Source organism: Halichoeres trimaculatus, unplaced genomic scaffold (genome assembly GCF_033239565.1).
Source record: "Halichoeres trimaculatus isolate MK-OKI-2021-1 unplaced genomic scaffold, fHalTri1.1 fHalTri1_scaffold_2, whole genome shotgun sequence".
NCBI classification, from domain to species: Eukaryota; Metazoa; Chordata; class Actinopteri; order Labriformes; family Labridae; genus Halichoeres; species Halichoeres trimaculatus.
In genome coordinates this window covers 32,742,806-32,764,973 of record NW_027437180.1, presented here as the reverse complement: position 1 = coordinate 32,764,973, position 22,168 = coordinate 32,742,806, and the positions used below count along the sequence as shown (strand labels likewise).

The 22,168-nt window shown below is 38.1% G+C and overlaps 2 protein-coding genes across 3 annotated transcripts; both read left to right on the top strand.

Moving 5' to 3' along the window:
• The first annotated feature begins 1,914 nt into the window (after positions 1-1,914).
• Positions 1,915-11,816, top strand: LOC141800261 (serine hydrolase-like protein). Of its 2 annotated transcripts, XM_074682685.1 has the most exons (13): positions 1,915-2,123; positions 3,440-3,583; positions 4,017-4,130; positions 4,288-4,329; positions 4,433-4,452; positions 4,569-4,643; positions 6,643-6,752; positions 6,854-6,933; positions 7,055-7,089; positions 7,208-7,284; positions 7,385-7,472; positions 9,784-9,920; positions 10,028-11,816. In XM_074682685.1, the coding sequence occupies exons 1-13, from the start codon at positions 2,066-2,068 to the stop codon at positions 10,038-10,040; spliced, it is 993 nt and encodes a 330-aa protein (XP_074538786.1). In that variant the 5' UTR covers positions 1,915-2,065; the 3' UTR covers positions 10,041-11,816. The 2 variants fall into 2 exon arrangements, with proteins under 2 accessions (XP_074538786.1, XP_074538793.1); XM_074682692.1 differs by having other exon boundaries at positions 9,784-11,815.
• Positions 11,817-13,310: 1,494 nt separating this feature from the next.
• Positions 13,311-21,535, top strand: LOC141799995 (serine hydrolase-like protein). The gene is made up of 12 exons (XM_074682443.1): positions 13,311-13,493; positions 13,659-13,802; positions 17,389-17,502; positions 17,677-17,718; positions 17,812-17,831; positions 17,916-17,990; positions 19,865-19,971; positions 20,054-20,133; positions 20,228-20,262; positions 20,361-20,437; positions 20,804-20,891; positions 20,976-21,535. The coding sequence occupies exons 1-12, from the start codon at positions 13,481-13,483 to the stop codon at positions 21,105-21,107; spliced, it is 927 nt and encodes a 308-aa protein (XP_074538544.1). The 5' UTR covers positions 13,311-13,480; the 3' UTR covers positions 21,108-21,535.
• The last annotated feature ends 633 nt before the right edge of the window (positions 21,536-22,168 follow it).

Here is a 22,168-nt window from a genome sequence, read left to right as displayed (position 1 = left end):
AAAATGACAAAACAATAACCTGAGATTTTTTTTTTCACAGACTTGAGAAAAAAAACAGCAGACATTGCACTTGGTGGTTTTGATACAGCCAAGCTGTTTTCAGGGGAAACACGTACAAGATAAAGGCAGAAAAATGACCTCAGCTGCCCTCTGTGTCTGCACCGTTTCCTCAGTGTAGTTTTGGTCACATAGACAAAAACTGGACTTTATTTTGTTGTTGCTTAGGATAGATGATGTTATAAACCCCAAAAAGGTGTTTTCTGCACTCAACAAAGCTGAACTGGGGTGTAATTTTCTAATGCAGCAGTTTTAACAGAGCAGCATTTTCTCATTTGAACATTTTCTCATTTCTCTGCTGCCTAAATTTGTGATAAATGAAAAAATAAAGTGAAGTATACTGACTCATTCTGAATATTGTCTGCTTTTATCAGCCCATTATGTCTCTTTTATTGCTTTTATTCTCTCTAAGTGCCCTGAGTCAACACATTAAATCAGTTATTTTGCCTGTATAATATCCTAAAAACAAGAAGCAGCACCTACCTGCAGAGTGGTCAAATATCCTGTGTAATAATAGGCGATTCTTTTTTGGTCTGACCATCAGAGTTGATCTTTTATACTCCTTTGTCCTGTCATCAAATTATTTCAGCCCTCCCATCTGTCTCATTCGATGTCAACAACACCTCTCAACTTATTCTGGAAAAAATTTGGCTCAGTCTGAAATGCCACTTGTATTATGTTATTTTTGGATTTGTGGTTTCAACTCATTGAGTCTTTCTCTGACCTGCATGATCACAATTGACAGAAAGTTTACTGATATTTTCTCTGGAGACTAACAAATGAATTACCAGGGTGAAACACTATTTTCAGGATACAGTCCAAGAATGATCAGGGGCATCTCCATGGGGTGGTCAGGGGCCCTCCTAAAATTTGACTGGTCACCCAAAAGTCCGAGATAATGGTTGGGTATTTGCTTTGTGCTTTGACAGGCTGCTAGTAGCTTTATTTTGCATTTAAATGTAATATTTTTTGTTTTCATTCAACTGCAAATTATGACTTTAAACAGGCATCATATTCAAGCTAAGACTTGTATGTTGCTGCTTTGTTGGGTTACTTTTGAAACTCAAACACAAAAATACACAGGTATAAAACATTTCTTGAACTTTGTGGGTCAACTTTATTATCCCCCAAAGGAAATTTAGATGTTTTTGTGTGAGGAGATAAAGTTTAAAAAGTGGGGTACAGATGTCAATTTGGGCCTTGCACAGATCAGTGTCCTGTTTTCATTAACCACCTTTGCCCAACCAGTGAAAATCTAGTTTTTTATTTTACTTTTACATATTGTTCTTGGGTAACATCAAATATACTGTTTTATATTATGTTATTCATTATATTCCCTTTGCCTTATTCACTTTGCTGCTGTAAAACTGTAAATTTCCATGTTGTGAGACAATTAAAGTACTTTCTTATCTTATCTTATTACCGGTGATTGTTTTCTTCAGTATGAACTCTGATATTTCACCTGGTGGACAATACAATGTATTTGACTCTGATTTCAATTCACAGTTTTTAAGTTTCCCTCCTGCATATTCATATAGGCTAAATGAAGATTGTTGGGTGCATTCACTCCAAATAAATATTCTTCACTTGCGCTATACATAAATGTTTGGTCTTAAGTTGTGGATACAGAATAATATTTTGTATTTGTCTTGCTTTGTAAAACTCTCTTCGAAAGTTTTATAGTATGACCATGGATTTTAAAATTCTGAGTTTGTGTAAAATTGTGCTCAGTGACATAAAGGTCTCCTCTAAAATTAATGGTAAGCGTGTGAAAGGTAAGCCCCTCCCCTTTCCAGCGATGATTGGTTCAAACTACAGCTCCGCGCGGGCTTCTGTCCAATAACGGCTTCAGCTTGCGTCACGTGGTACTGGGAATCCGGAAATCAGGAGTTAAAGTGAAACAGCTGATAAAGAAATTGGGTTCAAAGTTGCCTAAAGTTTATTGAGCGGTCCGTTTTTTTTATTTTCGGATTCAATAATAGGTTGCTACACGGAAACGGTTTTCAGGATGATGCAAGCTTTGAGAGGCGTCAGATATCTGCAGAGCCGGACGATCACGCAAGCAAGTAAGCTAACTCTGAGTTCAACTGTCTACAATGTGTGTTTGGTAGTTTGTGTTTACAAAACTGAGATGATTACCAGATTGGAAAATGATTGCAGATTCGAAAACAATTCTCCAAGTTATGCAAGTGTTCATTGTAGCTGCATTAAACGCCTCAGTGCTGTCAATGAAAGCTCAACACTGAACACAGCAATGAGGGGACTTTCAATGAGCACAACCATGACAAAGGGGGCAGATCAAACTTTGATTCACATTTATATAAAGTAAATGGAATATATACAAATTATGGATTGAATGCAAAGCAACAAAACGCGACAGTGAGTCTGAAAAGCTTTAACCGATATCACTCACTTTGCAATAAAGTACTGTGTACACATACACAGATACAATAGAAAACAGAGTTTTGGATGTATTTTTAAGACCAGTGTTTGCTGTTTTCTTTATATATTGCACAATTTAACCTAAATATGTAATTATTTTTGAAAAAGTCTTTTTCTATCTTTTATACATACATTTACAAAAAATATTCTATTAATAGTAAATTTATTCTATTTATTACTTTAGATATTATTAGGCTATTACATTTTTTATGCTGTAGTTGAGCTTCCTTACTCTTAATATTGCCTTTTGCAGCATGGGTCCAAGAGGACTGAAATTTAATCTGTGCTGTATGCCAAGTATGTATAGTATATTTGACAATAAAGCTGACTTAGACTTTTTTTTTTTTTTTTACTTTGACTTAGTTTAGACCCCCTTTTAGTTTTGATATTTAGTGTTGAAAAAAATGAAAGCACAGTCAAATTTCTTGTGTTTTTTGGAAGATATTTCTGATTCTAATTAATGTCAAAATAAGTTTGTTTCATTATTAAAAATTATTTCATGTTAAAAACAAGAAAGAAAAAGTCAAATGTGGGGATGAAATAATCATTTTTTAAAATTTGCAAACATAGTTCATAAATCTCACTATCCTTGTTTGAAATTTAACTTGCTGACTAAGGTTCAATTATTTTAAACTCCAATAACTTAGTTTGTACCAATAGAATAATGAAAATTGGAGTCAATCTCTTTTTTTTTCAAAAGATGAAATTTTCAATTTGTAATTTCCATTTTTTTTCCTTTAATATTATTTCATCAAAAGTAACCAAACTGCCTAAAAAACAGCTTTTCTCAGCACTTGGATAAGCTATCATGGCTTTTCCAAGTGTCAGTTACTTTGCTGATTTAAACGTAGCTGAGATAAAAGGTAGCATCAGAAAGTAGATAAAAGATTTAATATTCTCTATAGAATATTGTTAAATCAGAGTGTGTTTTGTGTTGTAGTGTCAGAGCTCTCTGTGCCGGTCCCATGGGGAGAGATCAAGGGTCGAGTCTGGGGTCCTGATCATGGCCACCCTGTGCTGTGCCTGCATGGCTGGGCCGACAACTGCGGTTCATTCAACACCCTCATCCCACTACTACCCAAAGGTAAACACAGGAATGAACTCATTCACAGATTAAAACTGCTCAGAAGAACGTCACGCTTAAAACAGTTATGCATACCTTTCCTAACTTTCTCTTGTCTGTTATTTTTGTGCACAAGTAACGTTAAACTGATCCTGCAGTCGGTCACGGTGCAAATAAATTTCTGAAAGTGAACAGGGTTTTTGTAATGTGTCCGTTTTATTAAGCCTTTACATTTACCAATCAGTTGGCTCTTTACATCTTTGTTTCATGATGAATCTCTAATACTTGTGGCAAATTACAAGGGTTTACAATAGAAAAAATGTATCATCCCACGTTTCCTGCCTTCTGCCTTTAAACTAACTTCAGAACAACCCATCTTGAGTCTTTGGCTCAGGGGTTTAGTCTCACACTTTATGTACAGACGCTTGAGACTTTGTCCCTCTTTGTCTATCAGAGTGCAGATACGTGGCGGTGGACCTGCCAGGTCATGGTCAGTCCTCACATCGTCATCCTGGAGTTTTCTACGCCTTTCCCTCCTATGTAATGGACGTACGCAGAGTCGTTGAGGGTGAGATTCAGTTGAAGAAGTATTGTATCACAGCTCTGCTGCATCTGTAATGCAGTTTACACACAGCAGTGATTTTATTTTTCAACTATAAACAGTGCTTTTATTCTTTTGTGTGATACTCGAGCTGGCTAATGATCTGTGAAATGAACTCCCACAGCTCTGCAGTGGAGCAAATTCTCCATCATAGGCCACAGCATGGGTGAGTGCAACTTTATCGTAGAATGACACCAACTTAGAGTTTATTTCAAACATTTGTTGTTTTTTATGTCATATTTATGTGAACATTTCTCTTTATATTGCAGGGGGTAATATTGCTGGAATGGTACGTGATTGAGTTGTGTCTGACTGCTTCTGCTGACTATTTTCACATCATGTACTGACTCTGAAGAGGCTCTTTAACTCCACTGTGTGTGTTACTCCCTGTTGTGTGCACCACAGTTCAGTGCATTGTATCCTGAGATGGTGGATGCTGTCGTGCTGCTGGACTCTTTTGGATTCTTACCTACAGATCAGGTACAGTTTTTGCCACAGTCACAAGAGGGTCTCGCTTTTTTGACTGTGCTTTAAAAGCTTACTTTATTTTACCATCCACATTGAGCTATCTGAAAGGACACACAAAAAAACCTCTTGGCAAACTTAAATCAGAACACACGCATATACGAGCTCAAAGTGGAGATACTTGTTTCAGCTGGAGGAGGCTGGTTGAATCTCTGAACGTTGCACGAAGGACACATTAAGTGACGTGGAAGAAAAAAAATTGAAGGGGCCTGTAAAACTTGTGCAAAACTGTAATTGTCAGTATTTCACTCGCACAGAACAATCACTCTAAAGGGAGGTTTTATGAATTCATTTTGAGCTTTAAACATGAAGATTTTAAATCTGTTCTGGTCTGTCCGCCCAGTTTTTAACAAAAAAGACATTTGAAGAGAACAATTTGTACAGGAGAAGCTCTAGTCAAATATTTCACCTGTAACTTACTTTGGACAGTTTGAGAGGTTGTTGCAGGTTCAGCCTTCTCCGGGTCAGTAACTCATCTCAACTCATCAGCCGATGTTGCTTTGACCAGACACATCTTCTCCAAGGGAGAGAAGAGGCAGATTGGGAGCTGCAGTCTAATTTTCATCAGCCATCCTGAGACCTTGATAGCCTACATTTGCCTCAGTACAGCCTGCTGAGAGTCGTGACCAACTGCAAAGTGGAATACAGAATAAAAATAAAAAGAACAAACCATTTCCACGAGAAAACTTAGCTTTGGTTCTTATTTCAGCTAAGGGCTAGAGTTAGGCACACCTGTCCAACTGCTTTGTTAATGCAAATTTCTCATCAGCCAATCACATGGCAGCAACTTAATGCATTAAGGCATGTAGACATGGTCAAGACAATCTGCTGCAGTTCAAACCGAGCATCAGAATGGGGAAGAAAGGTGATTTAAGTGACTTTGAACAAGGCATGGTTGTTGGTGCCAGACGAGCTGGTCTGAGTATTTAAGAAACTGCTGATCTACTGGGATTTTCACTCACAACCATCTCTAGGGTTTACAGAGAATGGTCCCAAAAAGAGAAAATATCCAGTGAGCGGCAGTTCTGTGGGCCAAAATGCCTTGTTGATGCCAGAGGTCAGAGGAGAATGGACAGACTGGTTGGAGCTGATAGAAAGGCAACAGTAACTCAAATAACCACTGGTTACAACCGAGGTCTGCAGAAGAGCATCTCTGAACACACAACACGTCCAACCTTGAGGCAGATGGACTACAGCAGCAGAAGGCCACACCGGGTGACCCTCCTGTCAGTTGAGAACAGGAAACTGAGGCTACAATTCACACAGCAACACCAAAACTGGACAATAGAAGATTGGAAGAACATTGCCTGGTCTGATGAGTCTGGATTTCTGCTGCCACATTTGGATGGTCGAGTCAGAATTTGGCATTAGCAACATGAAAGCATGGATCCATCCTGTCTTGTATCAACAGTTCAGGCTCCTGCTGGTGGTGTAATGGTGTGGGGGATATCTTCTTGGCTCACTTTGGGCCCCTTAGTACCAACTGAGCATGGTTTAAAGTCCACAGCCTACCTGAGTATTGTTGCTGACCATGTCCATCCCTTTGTGACCACAGTGTACCCATCTTCTGATGGCTACTTCCAGCAGGATAACGCGCCATGTCATAAATCATCTCAGACTGGTTTCTTCAACATGACAATGAGTTCCCTGTACTCAAATGACCTCCACAGTCACCAGATCTCAATCTAATAGAGCACCTTTGGGATGTGGTGGAGCGGGAGATTCTCATCATGGATGTTCAGCCGACAAATCTGCAGCAACTGCGTGATGCTATCATGTCAATATGGACCAAACTCTCTGAGGAATGTTTCCAGTAACTTGTTGAATCTATGGTTTGACATTCCAGGGTTTATTAAAAATGTCATTCTGTCATAGAATTCACATATGCAGTGTAAAAACTCTCTCCAGTGGCTTTAAACTATTTGCCTCATATTTTCTTTCTTCCATTTTTCAGAACGAGATTCCTGGAGTGATGAGGCAGGGCATGGACGAGTTGCTTCAGTATGAAAAAAAGTCAGAGGAGGACAAGAGAAGAGTTTACACATATGAAAAGGCATTTGAGAGGTGCTTCACCATCATTTTTCTGGTTCCTTCACTCAGCACCCACTCAAACCAAACCTCATTAGCTGATGTTAACTAAAAGCACTTTATTTTTTTGCTTTCAGGCTTTTGGCTGCAAACCCAGAGCTGTCAGAACAGTCTGTGCACGTCCTCTTAGAGCGAGGTCTAGTTCAAGTGGAAGGAGGTACATCTTCATCTTCCTCTCCTCTGCTTTATGTTTGTAACGAGCTCTGCTCACAGCACAAAATCCAGTCCCTCTCTGAATAATTTCACTCTTATGTTGAAGATAAATTTCTCTTTTGCAGGAGTGATGTTCTCACGTGACTTTCGTATTAATCTGGTGAGCTACTGATGAGCTGCACAGAATTATCACCTTTCTTTTTAGTGTTTTCTAAATAATGAATGCATTGTATGTATAAATGCATGTAGCTCTTATAATGTAGAGTATGTGTTTGCAGAGAAACATAGCCCGCTTAACTTGGGATCAGTGTCTGGAGGCGCAGTCCAGGATAACGGCGTCTCTTCTTCTTGTTCTGTGAGACATTTTCTAACCTCAGATTTTCATTACCTGTACTAAATTCTTGCACTTAACCATACAGTTCAAAGTAAATTAACACTTTTCTTTGTCTTTTTAGAGCAGAAAATGGCTTTGAGAAAAAATATATGAAACCACACCAACATGAACTCGTCGCAGCTTTTCTCCAGGCCTATAGAGACAGAAATGTGAGTGTACTTTCACAGTCTGTTGGTGCAAAGTAGGTGCGTTTGCATCCCTGTGTTTATTTTTAGCTTTTAAGCCTGTGTGTGTAATTGTGCCTAGTAGACAGACAGACAGCTGCACAGATGCAAAGTAGCAGTGCTGCATGAGCCCAGTGTCTCAAAGGCAGCAGAAATGTTCATAGCTGAGAACTTCAACACTGACCTACATACTGGAACTTGGTCAAATGCTGCAGATAGAGCAGAGGAAACACAGAGTGCACAAAGTGTACTTCACCGGTGAGGATTTCTTTACAAGTCAGGGCAACAAAAAAAAAACAGCTGCAGGTTTGACTTTCATTTTGAACATCCCTGGTAGCAGATATAAAACTGTTTTTTCTCAAGCTTTCATCAATATTTTTGTTCAGCTCTGCCTGATTTTTGTGAAACTGGTCGGAGAGCCAGCATGAAAGCTCATGTATCAACTGTAGACTGTACATAGAGTGGACAGCATGGCTCCACTATTTACCATTGTACGGTTTTGAAGCCAAAAAACCCCCGTCACAGGCGCCGCCATTGGCAGCCAGGGTCTGCACAGTAGAGGCTTTGAGGGATTCAGAGAGAAACTGAGGGGAGCTGGGTGATGAAAATTCTAATCATTTTTTTTTTTAATTCAAGAGTCTAATCTCCTCTTGGCTCTACACAAAAATGGCTGCTGTCAGTCATCATTTATCTGGACATAAAGCTTTGTTTCTAACCTCTTATAACTAAGGAAATGAAACTTTTCAGAAAATAGAGGACTTGAATACAAGGCAGCCAAATGAAATCTTCAAATCACCACAACAATCAGATGTGAGAAACATTTCTACGGGGTGTATTAATTTTTAAAGTTTGACCACAGCTCATCTGGAATGACTGGGAGATGGATTTTTTTTACCTATGCTGCAACCAACCACCAGGGGGCGCAGTTTTGTGGCGCCCTCACCTCAAGCTGAGCAAGACAAACAATTTTCTTTTTACTTACAGTCTATGGTTTCAACAGCTCTGTGTTGAGCTTATCTTAAGGAAGTCTGACCCAAACTGTGTGGTGCTCCGATTGTACACAAGAAAGCTGCTTTTTGATTTATTTTACATGTTGGTCCCCCTGAGATTGAAAACCTCGTTTTTAAGGGAGACCTGGCCAAGGCAGGCAGCAAAAACACAGTTACTGACAGAAATACAAAGAGAGACTAAGTACATTTTACAAAACATAACATTATGGATTAAAAATTGGACCATCAACGAGTCATAACTTGGGTTCACTTGTTCAAACAGTTGAGCTTAAACATCAACATCCCATTTTCAACTTTAAAACATTCAAGGACACCAGCCCCTGGAGCTTTAAGTCATAAGTCTAAGTCAAGTCAAAAAGCCTTTTACCAATTTCTGTCTGAGCATTTAGGACTGAGATCATAGAGAGGTCCTGAGAATGCAGAGAAAACTGTCCAGGAGTTCTCTACCTGATAAAAACACATAAATAGAGAGGAAGTAGACCAAGACTTGCCTTATAGATAAAGATGTGCCGGTGTATGAGCCTGTGGGTTGCGGAAGTGGGCCACCCAACCTGTGAGGACAACTCACAATGTTGAGTCAGAGCTTTTCAATTTACAGTGAAGCTCAAGGGTGCATAGTTGGCAGTATCAACCATATGGAGACACTTTATAGAGGCGTGCGTGTACGAAAGATCACCATCATTTAAAACAGTCTTTGAAAAAGTCGCAGCAACAAGCTACAACTTTCAGAGAGCGCAGAGCTCCACCAACCATATTGTGATAGTCACGCAACACTTGAGTCCTACTTTAATGTTATACTCCCTTTCAGCAGACTGTCTGCTACAATTTGGTGTTAGTTGCAGGTTTTTACCATAATTTGTTACTTGACTGTGTTGAAAATTATGATGACCCAGTACATATTTCATATTCTGGATATTAGTATCCAGAATATTACCAGGATCTGGATCGTATTTTTTTGTTTTGCAAAGCAATCTGACCATTTATCGTGGAGTTAAGAAACCGGCCCTATCTCACAATGATAAAGAATCCTTAAAAAAAGACCTGGATCCAGACGGTGATCTGGATCACCTCCAAAATTTAATCACTTCATCACCCCAGGGGTTAAAAACCTGTGCCACAACATGTAACATCATCCAAATTTAACTTTACCAACATTATCTATCCTTCATCTTTCTCGTTGTTATTTGACACCACTTTGCGAAACCAACTGCAAAGCCACTGTACAGTTCTTATGGTCTAAATGTTAAACTTAATCAACCTTGACATTTTTCTTTTTTTCTTTTCAGCACACTGTAGTGACGGTACCAGGTGATCACCACGTCCACCTGAACAGCCCTGAAGTTGTGGCCCCACTTGTGTCTGACTTCCTACAGACAAAAGTGCTGTCTCAGTCTGATAGTACCACAGATGACAAGAGCTCAAGGTTATAGAGGAGTTCAAACAAGAATCAACTTTGCCTTACGCACAAGACTAACTTCAACAAACTATTAAATTCATGAACTTACACTGCACTGTTTACACTCCTTTTAGAGTGAAGATCTAAACCAGCCAACCTGCTGCTTCGACTCCTTTATTTAAGTATGATTTTAAAGCTTTTGTCCTTTACAGTGACCACTGTTGTAGACCATTTTTCAAAATGTGTGTACGATAGTAAAAGTTGTGTTGAGCGACATGAACAGATGTGTTGGTTTTTATCTTTCATCTTTCACTTGAACAAAGAGTTTTACAGCTAGGGACAAATCATTTAGCAAACTTCTATCAAGTTTTATTTAATGGCAAAGGTAAAAGCAGGGCTGCTACGTGGTGAAGTTTGTAATTAGACTAAAAATACACTTCTAGGGAATCTATGTAATCATCAGAGGAAAGAGCCTTGGATAAATACACCCATTCAAGCCTGAACAGAATTATTCTAAATAAATTTAAAAGTTATAATCCTCTACTTTTAGATGTGTACACTAATGTTAAAATCTAGCCCTTATATTTTATGGTATGTGACCTCATTAAAAAGTGCCAGATTGATTGTTTTTAAGCCATTCTTTGGTTAGAAGTGCAACAAAACAGTTTTTTCCATGATTGAATAAACACAGTTTCATTGACTCATTGTGTCAAAACAAACCTCTGAACTGCTGGTCTGCTTGAATTGCTCTTTCTGTGACTTCTTGTCTTGCATTGTCAGTTTTTTTTAAAGCTCCTGACTGAACCCTGCTCTTGGCTTGTTGCCTTGTACCTGCTGTCTTTGAGGAATGTTTGAAATGCACTGCATGTCTGATGTCTTACGATGTCTGTTGCCTTGTGTTAATATTTTATTAGCTGCACACTCTCTGAAGTCTCTGTCCTCATGTTTCATCTCAGAAGTAAGTGAGAGGACAGAGTGTGTGCTTGGAGGGAAAATATCTGATAAGTCGTATTTTGTCGTGTGATAAAGTGGAGAATAACCTGACCACATTTGGAAACTGTGTGCTTGTGTCTTCTTCACAGCTGACAGTTTCTTTTGTCAGAAGTAAGAAGCAGAAATCTGATGTTTCCTGACCATATATTCAGGTCTATACAGATGTACACTGTAGATTGATTGAGTCTGGAGTATGTATTTATCATCAAAGTGAAATACATTTTGAAGATTTGTTTACAGGAGGCTGACCTGTTTTCATTAGCAAGGTAAAAATACAAGACTTTTTGATTTAAAATATGCATGCTTTTAGATACACAAAAATGTAATGTCAATGGTAAACTAAATTTTACAGCTAACAGACTCCTCCTTGAGGAAGAGGATTACAGCTGCAATAATCCACAATTAAGGTTTGCAGAAAAAAATAAATGAATAGATAAATAAGTCAGATCAAAACAAGGACAGATTCTACCACCAGTGGGAGTTGAAAACTCAATAAACCAACAAACCATAACGTTATAACTTATTAAAGACATAATTTAAAGTAGCAGATTAGCAGTAATTAAAGAGCCCTTAAAGAGAAAGACTCTCTGATTATAAACTGGCTGTTGAAACTGTTTGATATAGAAATCAGTGGTTAGAGAGATCCCAGAGGGTCTGTAGGCCCTGCGACACAGGAAAGGTAGAAGCTGAGATCCATTCCCTCATCATCTGTCCAAATTATAAAAGCAAAAGAGACATATTTTCCCCTAAATTTACAAATTTATGCCCCGAATTTCTTAATCACTCCAAAAAGGAACAGATCCAGAAGATTCTGGGTGAAGAGAGAGCCACTGTTCAGCTGTCAGCCCAGTATGTGACAGCTTGTCACAGAGTTAGACAGGCTTCTGTGAAAGACAGTTAATAAGGTGCTATTACGTAACGAAAAACATCTATGCCCATGTGAATATAGGTCATTGTTCGTTTTTTTTTAATTATTATTTTATTGTAGTATTATTTGATTGATTTGATTTGATTTGTACAATGGCTTTGGCAACATGTTAAAAAACACTTAATGCCAATAAAGGTTATTTTGAATTTGAATGTCTTTGTTATTCAACTTAAGTTAATCAGGTTTCTCCTCCATAAGTTCTTGTTTCTCAAAATACCCCTGATTATGCATGATTCTATAGTAAAGGCGGGCAATACTGGGAATTTTAGTACCGATCTGATACCAAGTAAATACAGGGCCAGTATCCTTCAGCTTCCTTCAGCAGCAGACTCAGACTCCCACCCTGCAAGATGGAGCGCCACCGCAGGTCATTCCTCCCTTCTGCAAAAAGACTTTATAACAAACAAACCTGAACTCACACCATGACATCAAGCATTTAATAAATACATGCCTTTTGGCACCGCATTCCAGTACTCACTGTAAATTCTCATTGTCAAGTGCTTTTCATTTTCATTCTCCAGAACCAATCTTGTATATATACCTCACTCCTAATATAAATATGTAAATAGTAATGTTGTTTTTCTACTTTTCTATACCTCTTGTATTCTTTACATTTCTTCAAATTTTTAATTTTATATTCTATTATCATTATTCTATTTTTATTGTTATTTCATTACTGCACTTTTTTTTGAGCTGCTGTGGCAAAAAAAATTCCCCCAAAGAATATTCTATTCTATTCTATTCTATTCTGTTCTATTCTATTGCTGATACAGATACTGAAACCGATACTTATTAATATTCAAGGTTGATGTATCATCAAGCTACAGACCTTTAGGTGTTTTTGTGATTTTTTCTTCTTTTGATTATGTTGCTAAAACCTAGGACAGAATTTCAGCAACGTTTGAAGGTGACTACAAATAATTTAAGTGTCATAATAAACATTTATGTTCAGAAACAATACAACGAACAAATTTTGCCCTAAACATTATTGTGTGAAATTTTTTTCTTGAGAAAACAAAGTGCAAAAAATTACCACTTTTAGGTACAATTAAACAAAATCTTTTTTGAGGTATAGCGTTGAAGACTACAATACCAAAAAGATAAATTTAAAAAAAGTTCTCCTATTACTGCACTCATTTTTTAAAATAGTAAAGTATAAAGAAGAAAAGGTTGCCACTTTCATAAAACCGCTGCAGTGGGTGCATGCAGGAGAAAAAATTAAACTAGAGTATCTTTCTTTTTACACTAGTCTCATTCGATATCAATACCAACCTTGGTGTTAATACTTATATTTTGATTGATCCGCCCACCTCTACTTAATAGCCTTGTATTTTATGGGTAGGGTCACAAAATAGCGAATGGAGAAATTGGTTGAATGATCTAAACTCAATCTTTGTACAAGACAGTTTACAGCCCAAGCGGCCACACGAGGAACTGCAGGTCATGCGCCTCATTTGCCGCTCGGGCTGTGTGACCCGCGCTTCCTGGAAGTCAACGCTGAGGGAGGAAACGACCCTCAGGACAGAGTCCATGCCAATTCCGGCTGCAGACGCCGGAGAGCACGAAAGTTTGGAGGAGTAATGTGCTGCTAAGACTTGGCTTTCAGTGCTTAGGATTTAGGACTGTAGGCAACACTGCAAACGTTTCACGATTTGCTACATCAACAATGAACAAAGAAGGTAAAAATGCAAGCTCTGCACGGCTAACAGCCTGTTTGGATCGTACAACAGGGGAGACATTAAAATGCTGCAGTATGTTTGAGGCTTGCTCAGTGTTGTCTGTTGGTTAACTGTTAGTCTGAAGATGATTTTGTTTGATGGTCACTTTGAAGTGTGCTGCTGTAGTTTCAGATTTGTCTATACCGGTCCCATGGGGTCAGATCAGAGGCAGAGTCTGGGGTCCTGATCACGGTTATCCTGTGCTGTGCCTGCACGGCTGGGCTGACAACTGTGGTTCATTCAACACCCTCATCCCACAACTGCCTACAGGTAAACAATGATCCTGTAAACAAAACATGCCCCAAAGTATCTAGTTTAAAATCTAGTTTTTAAACCAGAATCCATAGCTCTGTGTGTCACCCGTTGATATAACTGTATACTGAATATTTCAGGGGTTGTGATTAGAGAAACATTTCCAGATAAGTTTAAAACAGAAAAAAAAGGAGAAGCCCTTTTTATCAAAGAATCTGGTTACCACTGACCAATATGTTCATTTTTTCTTTTACTTGATCAATTTAAATTATATTTTTAATAAGAATAAGCTCAGTTGAAACATAGTGGTTAGCTTGATTTAGCCTTAAGAGAAAAAAAGTCAACTTTTCTGTCATCTAGCAACTAAACATTGACCAGCATTAAACAATGAGTATCTACAAACTCTCAGGAACATCAGGAGCTGGTGCAGAAGTTTGTCAATTATTTACTGAGTCACTTGAAATGGTCACAGTGACTATGTCACATTCACCTTCAGCAGATTTTGATGTTTTGGCAACAAAACACCTTTACATGATAAAACTTAAAACTGTAAATGAATGATTAAATTTGGGCTCAAAATGATAATTTCTTTAATGCTTCTTCACTGAGGTGGTAAAGTTGTAGCTTTTCATTGGGGATGGGTACCGACCAAGGTTATAATAGTTAACGAAAACAAAACTAAAAAGGAAAACTAAAATCTAAAACACATTGCAGTTAACTCAAACTAATAAAAACAAGAAAAGAAAACAAAAACGATAAGTTAACTCAAACTGTATCTCATGTTCACAAAACTAACTGAAACTAACCAAAATTGAAGACAAAATGTCCTTAGTTATAGTTTTTGACAATATTAATAGCCTTTAGGATTTAAATTAATCCCACACATTTTCCTAACCAATTTTATGACAGTTTTCGGCAGTTGTCAGCGCTGTACGACACTGTGCCCTGTGCTGCGACGAAACGTAGTGGCGCAATGAACTAGAGCATCTGTAATAGTTTAATTTCATGTGAGTCTGACTTATTGTTACAGAGTCCAAGTTTCTAATTATTAAAGCTCATATTATATTGTTTTATATAATTTATGTTTATATTTAGTTTATATTATTTTCTTGTGTTTAAGGCAGCAGCCAACAGTTCAGTATCAGCATTGACTGAGCAGTGAGCACTGTGTTGAACTGGAAAATAAACAGTATTAAAAAATATTTACTCTGACTTTTTGAATCCTGCACCTGGTTAATAAGGTATGAAAAAACTAAAACTTAACTAAAACTAAACTAAAAGTAAACCTTGTTGCAAAAATCAAAACTAAATAAAAACTAGAATGCCTGCTCCAAAACTAATTAAAACTACACTGTATTTTTGAGGGGGGTAAAATGCAACAATTTCAGGATCCTAAAAACCGATTTGGTTGAACTAATCAAGATTTTTACAGATTTCTGCAACTTTGACACTATTTAGAAAAAGGAACAAAAAAGGAAGAATTGCAGCAAACAAATCTGGGTTTAGTGAAAAATTTTTTACTCAGCTATAAGTCAGACCCTGGACGTGGAAACATATCAAAAATATACAAAGTGTTGCAAGTGCTGGTAAGGGAGGATACTGTTTATATGAAGGAGAAATGGGAGAAAGAAAGTAACATAAAGATGCATATAGAAACATGGGAGAAAATAATTCTACAACAATGGAAGAGCAAATCTGCTATGTCTTGGAGAGAATTTTGGTGGAAAAGTGTAGTTAGGTTTTTTAAGGTTCCAACTCAGAAGAGTGCTCTTGGAGGGACTACATCCTGCTTGAGAGCTTGTGGCGAGAGCAAGGCAACACATTTTCATGTGTTTTGGGACTGCTCGGTCATTTCAAAATTCTGGGAAGAAATTAAATTGAATATGGAGAAGATTATGAAAGTAGTGATCCCTTCAGGTTTCATGACCCTATACCTCGGACTAAGACCGGACTCTGTGAAGGGACCTGAAAACAAATATATGCACAATATCTTAACACTAGCAAGTAAGAAAGCAATAACAAGGAAATGGCTGGTAAGAGACTCCCCTACAGTTGACGATTGGATCAAAGTGGTTCAGGATATTTTTTTTATTAATATTATTGTTGTTATTATTATTATATTATTCACTTAGTTTATTATTATAATTGTTGTCGTTATAATTTATAATTTTACTTTTTTATTTATAATTTTTTAGTTTTAGTTTTTTATTATTATTATTTGTTTTTTTGTTTTTATTTTATGTTCTGATGATAAAGACAATATGTTTACAAAGTATATACACAAAAGTAAATGATACATGTATGTGCTGTGTCTTAAAATAAAAAAAGTTTAATAGAAAAAAAAAAACAAAAAACTACACTGTAATGGAAAAAAAATGTCAAAACTAACTCAAACTAAACTGTAATGACAAATCCAAAACTATTTTAACCTTGGTACCGACCAAATTCTGTAAAAAGTACCGGATACTGATTCTGGTAAAATTGAAAGGTACCATGTTTAGGTACCTAACCACATCCTTGTGACTGTGAGGGAGTGGAAGAGAAGGTGATTTTCCATGCTAGACATGAATATAACATTGCAAGGTTATATATTGAAGCCTAAAATTGTTAAATTGGAAAAACTTTGAGATTTTATTATTAATAAAAGTTACATTTTTTATCACATAAACACAAAAAAGTACCGAAAATTGGTACCGTTGAGTACCGATGCCGATTGCCAGGTACCGGGCATCGGTACCGTATTGTTTCAAATGTGAGAGGTACCCATCCCTACTTTTCAGAACATCCTCTTTCTTTCACTTGCTTCTGAACTTGCTCCTCGATCATAGCTCCTCCGATCAATCTCCTCCATCCTCTCTCCTCTGAGCGCAATTATTGCTTTGGGACAGTCTTCAAAATGGCGACTGGGAAACTACTTCCGATGTCGTGGAGGAGATAGGACAGAGGAAGCACAAAGTTAACACATTGAGACGCACCCTCTGTCTCCTGGATCCTGTCTGCTCACAGCAGGTGAAGCTCTTCCAATGTGGCGTTGGTGTCTGATGTTAGCTCCGTTAGCCATGTCTGTGAATAGCATGATGCTACTCTGCCCTCTGGTATTCCCTCTGTTACTGGGTTAGCAAGGCTAGCTCGTCGATCTTATTGGAGATAGATCTTACGTTCCCAATAACAATGGATGGAAGGACAGGTTCATGTCGTCACTTCTTAGCTCACACCTGAGAACCAGCACATTATCCTCACCTCGTGGGGAAACATCAGGCCTTGCACCAGTTAGCATTGACATGCTAAGGGCTGCTAACAGCTGAGTTCACATGTAAATAATGCAGCCATGGTTACATGTAGGATCTCCAGAAAACACAGGAAAAAAAAGTAGTGGAAATATCACTGAAGCCATGACCAACAAATGAGCCATACAAAGTAACGATCCACTCCAAATACCAAGATTACGTAAAAGAGACGAAAAAATTACAAGAAACGGACAAAGAAGAGAGAGCAGCTGCAAAAAGCAGCCATAGCCAACAGGGGGGCGCATAGCAACTCAAATATATATATCTGTCATATAACTTATTGTGAGTATTATCTGACGCTGCTGTCTTCCTTCCAGAGTGCAGATACGTGGCAGTGGACCTGGCAGGTCACGGTCTGTCCTCCCATCGTCCTCCTGGAGTCTTTTACTCATCAGTAGCGTACATTGCAGATGTAACCCGGGTCGCTATGGGTGAGTGAGTTAAAAATGCTCTCTGTAAATGCTCACATCAATCCAGGTTTCCATGACTTATCCAGGACTTTACCAGGGCCTGAAGCACTTTTGACTTGCTAAACCGTTTCTTAGTGTCCTCTGAAGAGACACTAAGCCTGCTTGTTTGCTGATCTGTGAAATAAACTCTTGCAGCTCTGCAGCTGAAGAAGTTCTCCATCATAGCTCACAGTATGGGTGAGTGCTGCTCTAAAGCCGGATTTAATCCTCGTGGTGTATGTTGCTGTCTCACCAAGTCCTCATGAGAGTGAATCCTCTTTTCATTTATAGGTGGTGATATTGCAGCAATGGTGAGTTTTTGTGTCTTACCAGGCCTGACTCAACCACACGTTTTAATTCTTGTTTGATTTTCATCATGTTGTGTTTGTTCATAGTTCTCAGCTCTGTATCCTGAGATGGTGGAGGCTCTTATTCTTCTGGACACATATGGATTCCTGCCTACAGATTCTGTAAGAAACATTGTTTTATTTTTCACTGTAAAGCGCTAATAATCCTGGGTAGCTGTAAAATCCAGTATGTCAGATACTCAGCATTATTCAGACATGCACTCACTGGCCTCTTTATTAAGTACACCTCGCTGGTACAGGGCTGGACCCCTTTTGCCTTCAGAACTGCCTTAATCCTTCATGGCATAGATTCAACAAGGTACTGGACACATTCCTCAGAGAGTTTGGTCCATGTTTACATGATAGCATCACACAGTTTCTGCAGATTTGTCAACTGAACATCCATGATGAGAATCTCCCGTTCCACCACATCCCAAAGTTGCTCTATTGGATTGAGATCTGGGGACTGTGGAGGACATTTGAGTACAGTGAACTCATTGTCATGTTTAAGAAACCAGTCTGAGATGATTCCATCTTTATGACATGGAGCGTTATCCTGCTGGAAGTAGCCATCAGAAGATGGGTACACTGTGCTCATAAAGGGATGGAAGTGGTGAGCAACAATACTCAAAGTGAGCCAAGAAAATACCCGAACCCCATTACACCAGCAGTAGCCTGAAACATTGATACAAGGCAGGATGGATCCATTCTTTCATGTTGTTTATTCCAAATTCTGACCCTACCATCTGGATGTGAAGCAGAAATCCAGACTCATCAGACCAGGCAACGTTTTTCCAATCTTCTTTCGTCCAGTTTTGATCAGTCCATGTGAGTTTTAGCCTCAGTTTCCTGTTCTTAGCTGACAGGAGGGTCACCCGGTGTGATCTTCTGCTGCTGTAGCCTGTCTGCTTCAAGGTTGGACGTGTTGTGTTTTTGGAGATGCTCTTCAGAGTAGTTATTTGAGTTATGAATGAATGAATGACTTAATTGCATTCACGTAGATGACAACTTAAACAATGAAAAATACAAAAATGAAAACAAAACAAGACCATTTAAGTTTCTCAGTTTACATGAGTGAAAAGGAGTAGGAAGAAGTATCAATGTACATTGGATATACAACATATCATTTAACCCTAACCCTACAGAAAAATACGCTCATACCCATGTCTTCTTCACGAATGTATTAACCATACGCTGTAAAACTTTGTTATGAAAACAAGCCAATGCCTTGTGATATTTATCCATTAATGTACTTATAGAGAATCATCTCTTTATGCCTCTTCTTGAACAGACCTATACTCGAAATTTGTTTCAGGTCAGCACTAAGTCTGATCCACAGTTTAACTCCATTAACAGTGCAAAAGAAACTTTTTAATGTTAACCTAAGTATCCCCCCTCTCTGTTATGAAACATTTTCTGAATGTTATTTGGATGCAAATTATTCCTCGCTTTGTAAAATAGTTGAAGTAATAGTTACTGTTGTCTTACTGTCATCTCAAACCAGCATTTAGTCCCAGAGAGCTGCTGCTCACTGGATCCATTCTATGTAAAGATGGTTGTGTGTGAAAATCACAGTAAATCAGTAGTTACCTCATTCAAAGTCACAGAAATCACCTTTCTTCTTCATTGTGATGCACGGTTTAAACTTCAGCAGGTTGTCTTCCTCATGTCTTCATGCACTGAGCTGCTGCCATGTGATTGGCTGATCAGCCTTAACGAGCAACTGAACAGGTGTACCTAATTAAGTACATTGCGCTCATTTCAACTCAAAGCTAGCAACAGCTGTGACATTGCGAATATGAAACACGCTGAACTAAGCCTCTGTCTGGAAAATTTATGAAATAAACCTCAAGAAAATCATTTTTTCCTTCCATTTGTGGAATCATAGGCTTATAAAATGTTGCTTTTTCTTTGTAAAGTGCTCAATTCCCCTGGCACAGATTATTTTCCAGCTCAAAGCGCATCAGCAGTTTCTTTCTTTCTTTCTCTCCCTGCAGGCGAAAATATCCGAAGTGATGCGACAGGGGATTGATTCAGTGCTTCAATTTGAGAATAAAACAGAAGAGAAGCCAAGAATTTACACATATGAGAAAGCAGCAGAGAGGTATACTCTTCCAAATGCTGGAAATTCATATCAATCTACTTTCTTTCTTCCTCTGGAATCAGAAGTGTTTCTCTTGTTTCAGGTTAACTGCTGCAAATCCATCCCTGTGCGACCAGTCCGTCCACATCCTGTTGGAGCGAGGTCTGACTCCAGTCGAGGGAGGTTTGTCTTTATCTCTGCTCCTCCTCTCTGAGGGGAATATTCTCACTTTGCTTTCTCTCATCTGGTGCCAGCTCAGCGTGTTTCTCTTCTGCAGGGTTTGTGTTCTCCAGAGACCTCAGAGTTAATTTTGTGAGTCACTTTTAGCCTTTCAAATCATTTTTTTAATCCTCTGGGGCCTTATAATTTAACTTGTGTAGTTCATGTGTGTTTTTATTTGATGTTTGCAGAAAAATGTCATGCGCACTAGTCTGGAGCAGAATCTGGTGATGCTGTCGAAGATCCAAGCATCTGTGTTACTTATTCTGTAAGACATCCAGCACTACACTGACATTTCTATCCACAGATGACATAAGATCTAAAAATTGTTCTCTTAACATGCATTTTTAAGATGTCAGTCACAAATCTTCTGCCCTATCACAGCCATGTCTCTGTAGTTGAGTTTCATAAGACGAGTGAGTGCATGTTTGAAGTATTGCATCAGAAAAGCTCTGTCAAAACACCAATCGGGGAAAAATGTGGAATGCTTTTGTTCTCACTTAGGGTGTTTGTGTTTTTCCCAAAAGACTTCATGCAACATGAAATATTTTTCTCGCTATCACATGTTTATTTATTGAATGAAACTTATTAAAACTTTATTAAAAACGTTTTTAAAAATCGTCTTGTTTTACAGAGCAGGAGGCGGTTCTGACAAAATGCTCTCGGAGTCAGCTCAAGAAAAATACACCTCAACACTTCGCCAACATTTCCAAGATAGAAACGTGAGTTTGCTGTCATCTTATAACAATTCAAGTAATACATTTCTGTATCATCTGGTAATTTCACTTTTTATCTGTTTGTTTTAGCACTCCGTGGTGACAGTACCAGGCGATCATCACGTTCATCTGAATAAACCTGAAGCCGTTGCTCCATTTGTGTGCGACTTCCTGAAAAGTAAAGTTCTCTCACACTTGAACTCCCTCAAGAACAAGATATGAGCCTCAAACACACTCACACTCTAACATCCAATACCTGATATCCACCACACTGGACTCTTCACTTCTTAGAAGCTGTGCAGGTTTTTTCCTCTATTTGCAAAGTATTTCATTTGTTGAATGGACTGTGGAAATACTGAAAGATGAAGTTGAAGCACTACAAACCTCTGAATGGTTAGAAATAACACCTTCTACAAACAAACATGGACTCAGACCAGTTAGAGGTACTAAGGCATCAGTGAGTAAATGATGCAACGTCATACGACTCACTTTGTTTGGAAACACTACATATACTGAAATCTGTACAGATTAATGTCTTTTTAGACTTGATATGAACCACATTCACCTGGAAAGTCCAGACAAATGTCTCATTTCTAAACCTAAATCATGTAATGCTGAAAAGATGTACTGTAACTTTAATGACCCAACTCTGTTTAGGCAAGGCAAGGCAAGGCAAGGCAAGTTTATTTCTATAGCACATTTCAGCAATGCAATTCAAAGTGCTTTACAGACAAAACAAGTTATAGAAAACAATTAAAATTCAATTAGAAATGAGATTAATTAAAAAGATACAATAAATCAAACGACAAAAAACAAACAAACAAGATTAAAATAGATTTTAAAACAGATTTTAAAACAGATTTGAAAAACAGATTTTAAGATAAAATTTGCAGTGCAAAATTAAAGACAAGATATTAAAATGATTTGTTAAAATGCTCTAATAAAAGGCAGCTGTAAAAAGGTGGGTCTTCAACCTGGATTTAAATGAGCTCAGAGTTTCAGCAGACCTAATATTTTCTGGCAGCTTGTTCCAGATATTTGGAGCATAGAAGCTGAATGCTGCCTCTCCATGTTTAGTTTTGACTCTGGGGACTGAAAGCAGACCTGATCCAGAAGACCTAAGTGGTCTGGGTGGTTCATAAGGGACCAGAAGATCATTGATGTATTTTGGCCCTCGTCCATTCAGAGCTTTGTAAACCAACAGGAGTGTTTTAAACTCTATCCTCTTACAAACAGGAAGCCAGTGTAAAGACCTCAGAACTGGACTGATGTGATCCACTTTC

What these genes read in the sequence shown, in the direction of transcription:
- LOC141800261 (XM_074682685.1), top strand. Translation starts at nt 2,066, where the DNA reads ATGATGCAAGCTTTGAGAGGCGTCAGATATCTGCAGAGCCGGACGATC. An exon ending in CGTACGCAGAGTCGTTGAGG is followed by an intron (nt 4,131 to 4,287) that starts GTGAGATTCAGT and finishes GAACTCCCACAG; the next exon opens with CTCTGCAGTGGAGCAAATTC. An exon ending in GCGTCTCTTCTTCTTGTTCT is followed by an intron (nt 7,285 to 7,384) that starts GTGAGACATTTT and finishes TTGTCTTTTTAG; the next exon opens with AGCAGAAAATGGCTTTGAGA.
- LOC141799995 (XM_074682443.1), top strand. An exon ending in GTGGTGATATTGCAGCAATG is followed by an intron (nt 17,832 to 17,915) that starts GTGAGTTTTTGT and finishes GTTTGTTCATAG; the next exon opens with TTCTCAGCTCTGTATCCTGA. An exon ending in TATGAGAAAGCAGCAGAGAG is followed by an intron (nt 19,972 to 20,053) that starts GTATACTCTTCC and finishes CTCTTGTTTCAG; the next exon opens with GTTAACTGCTGCAAATCCAT.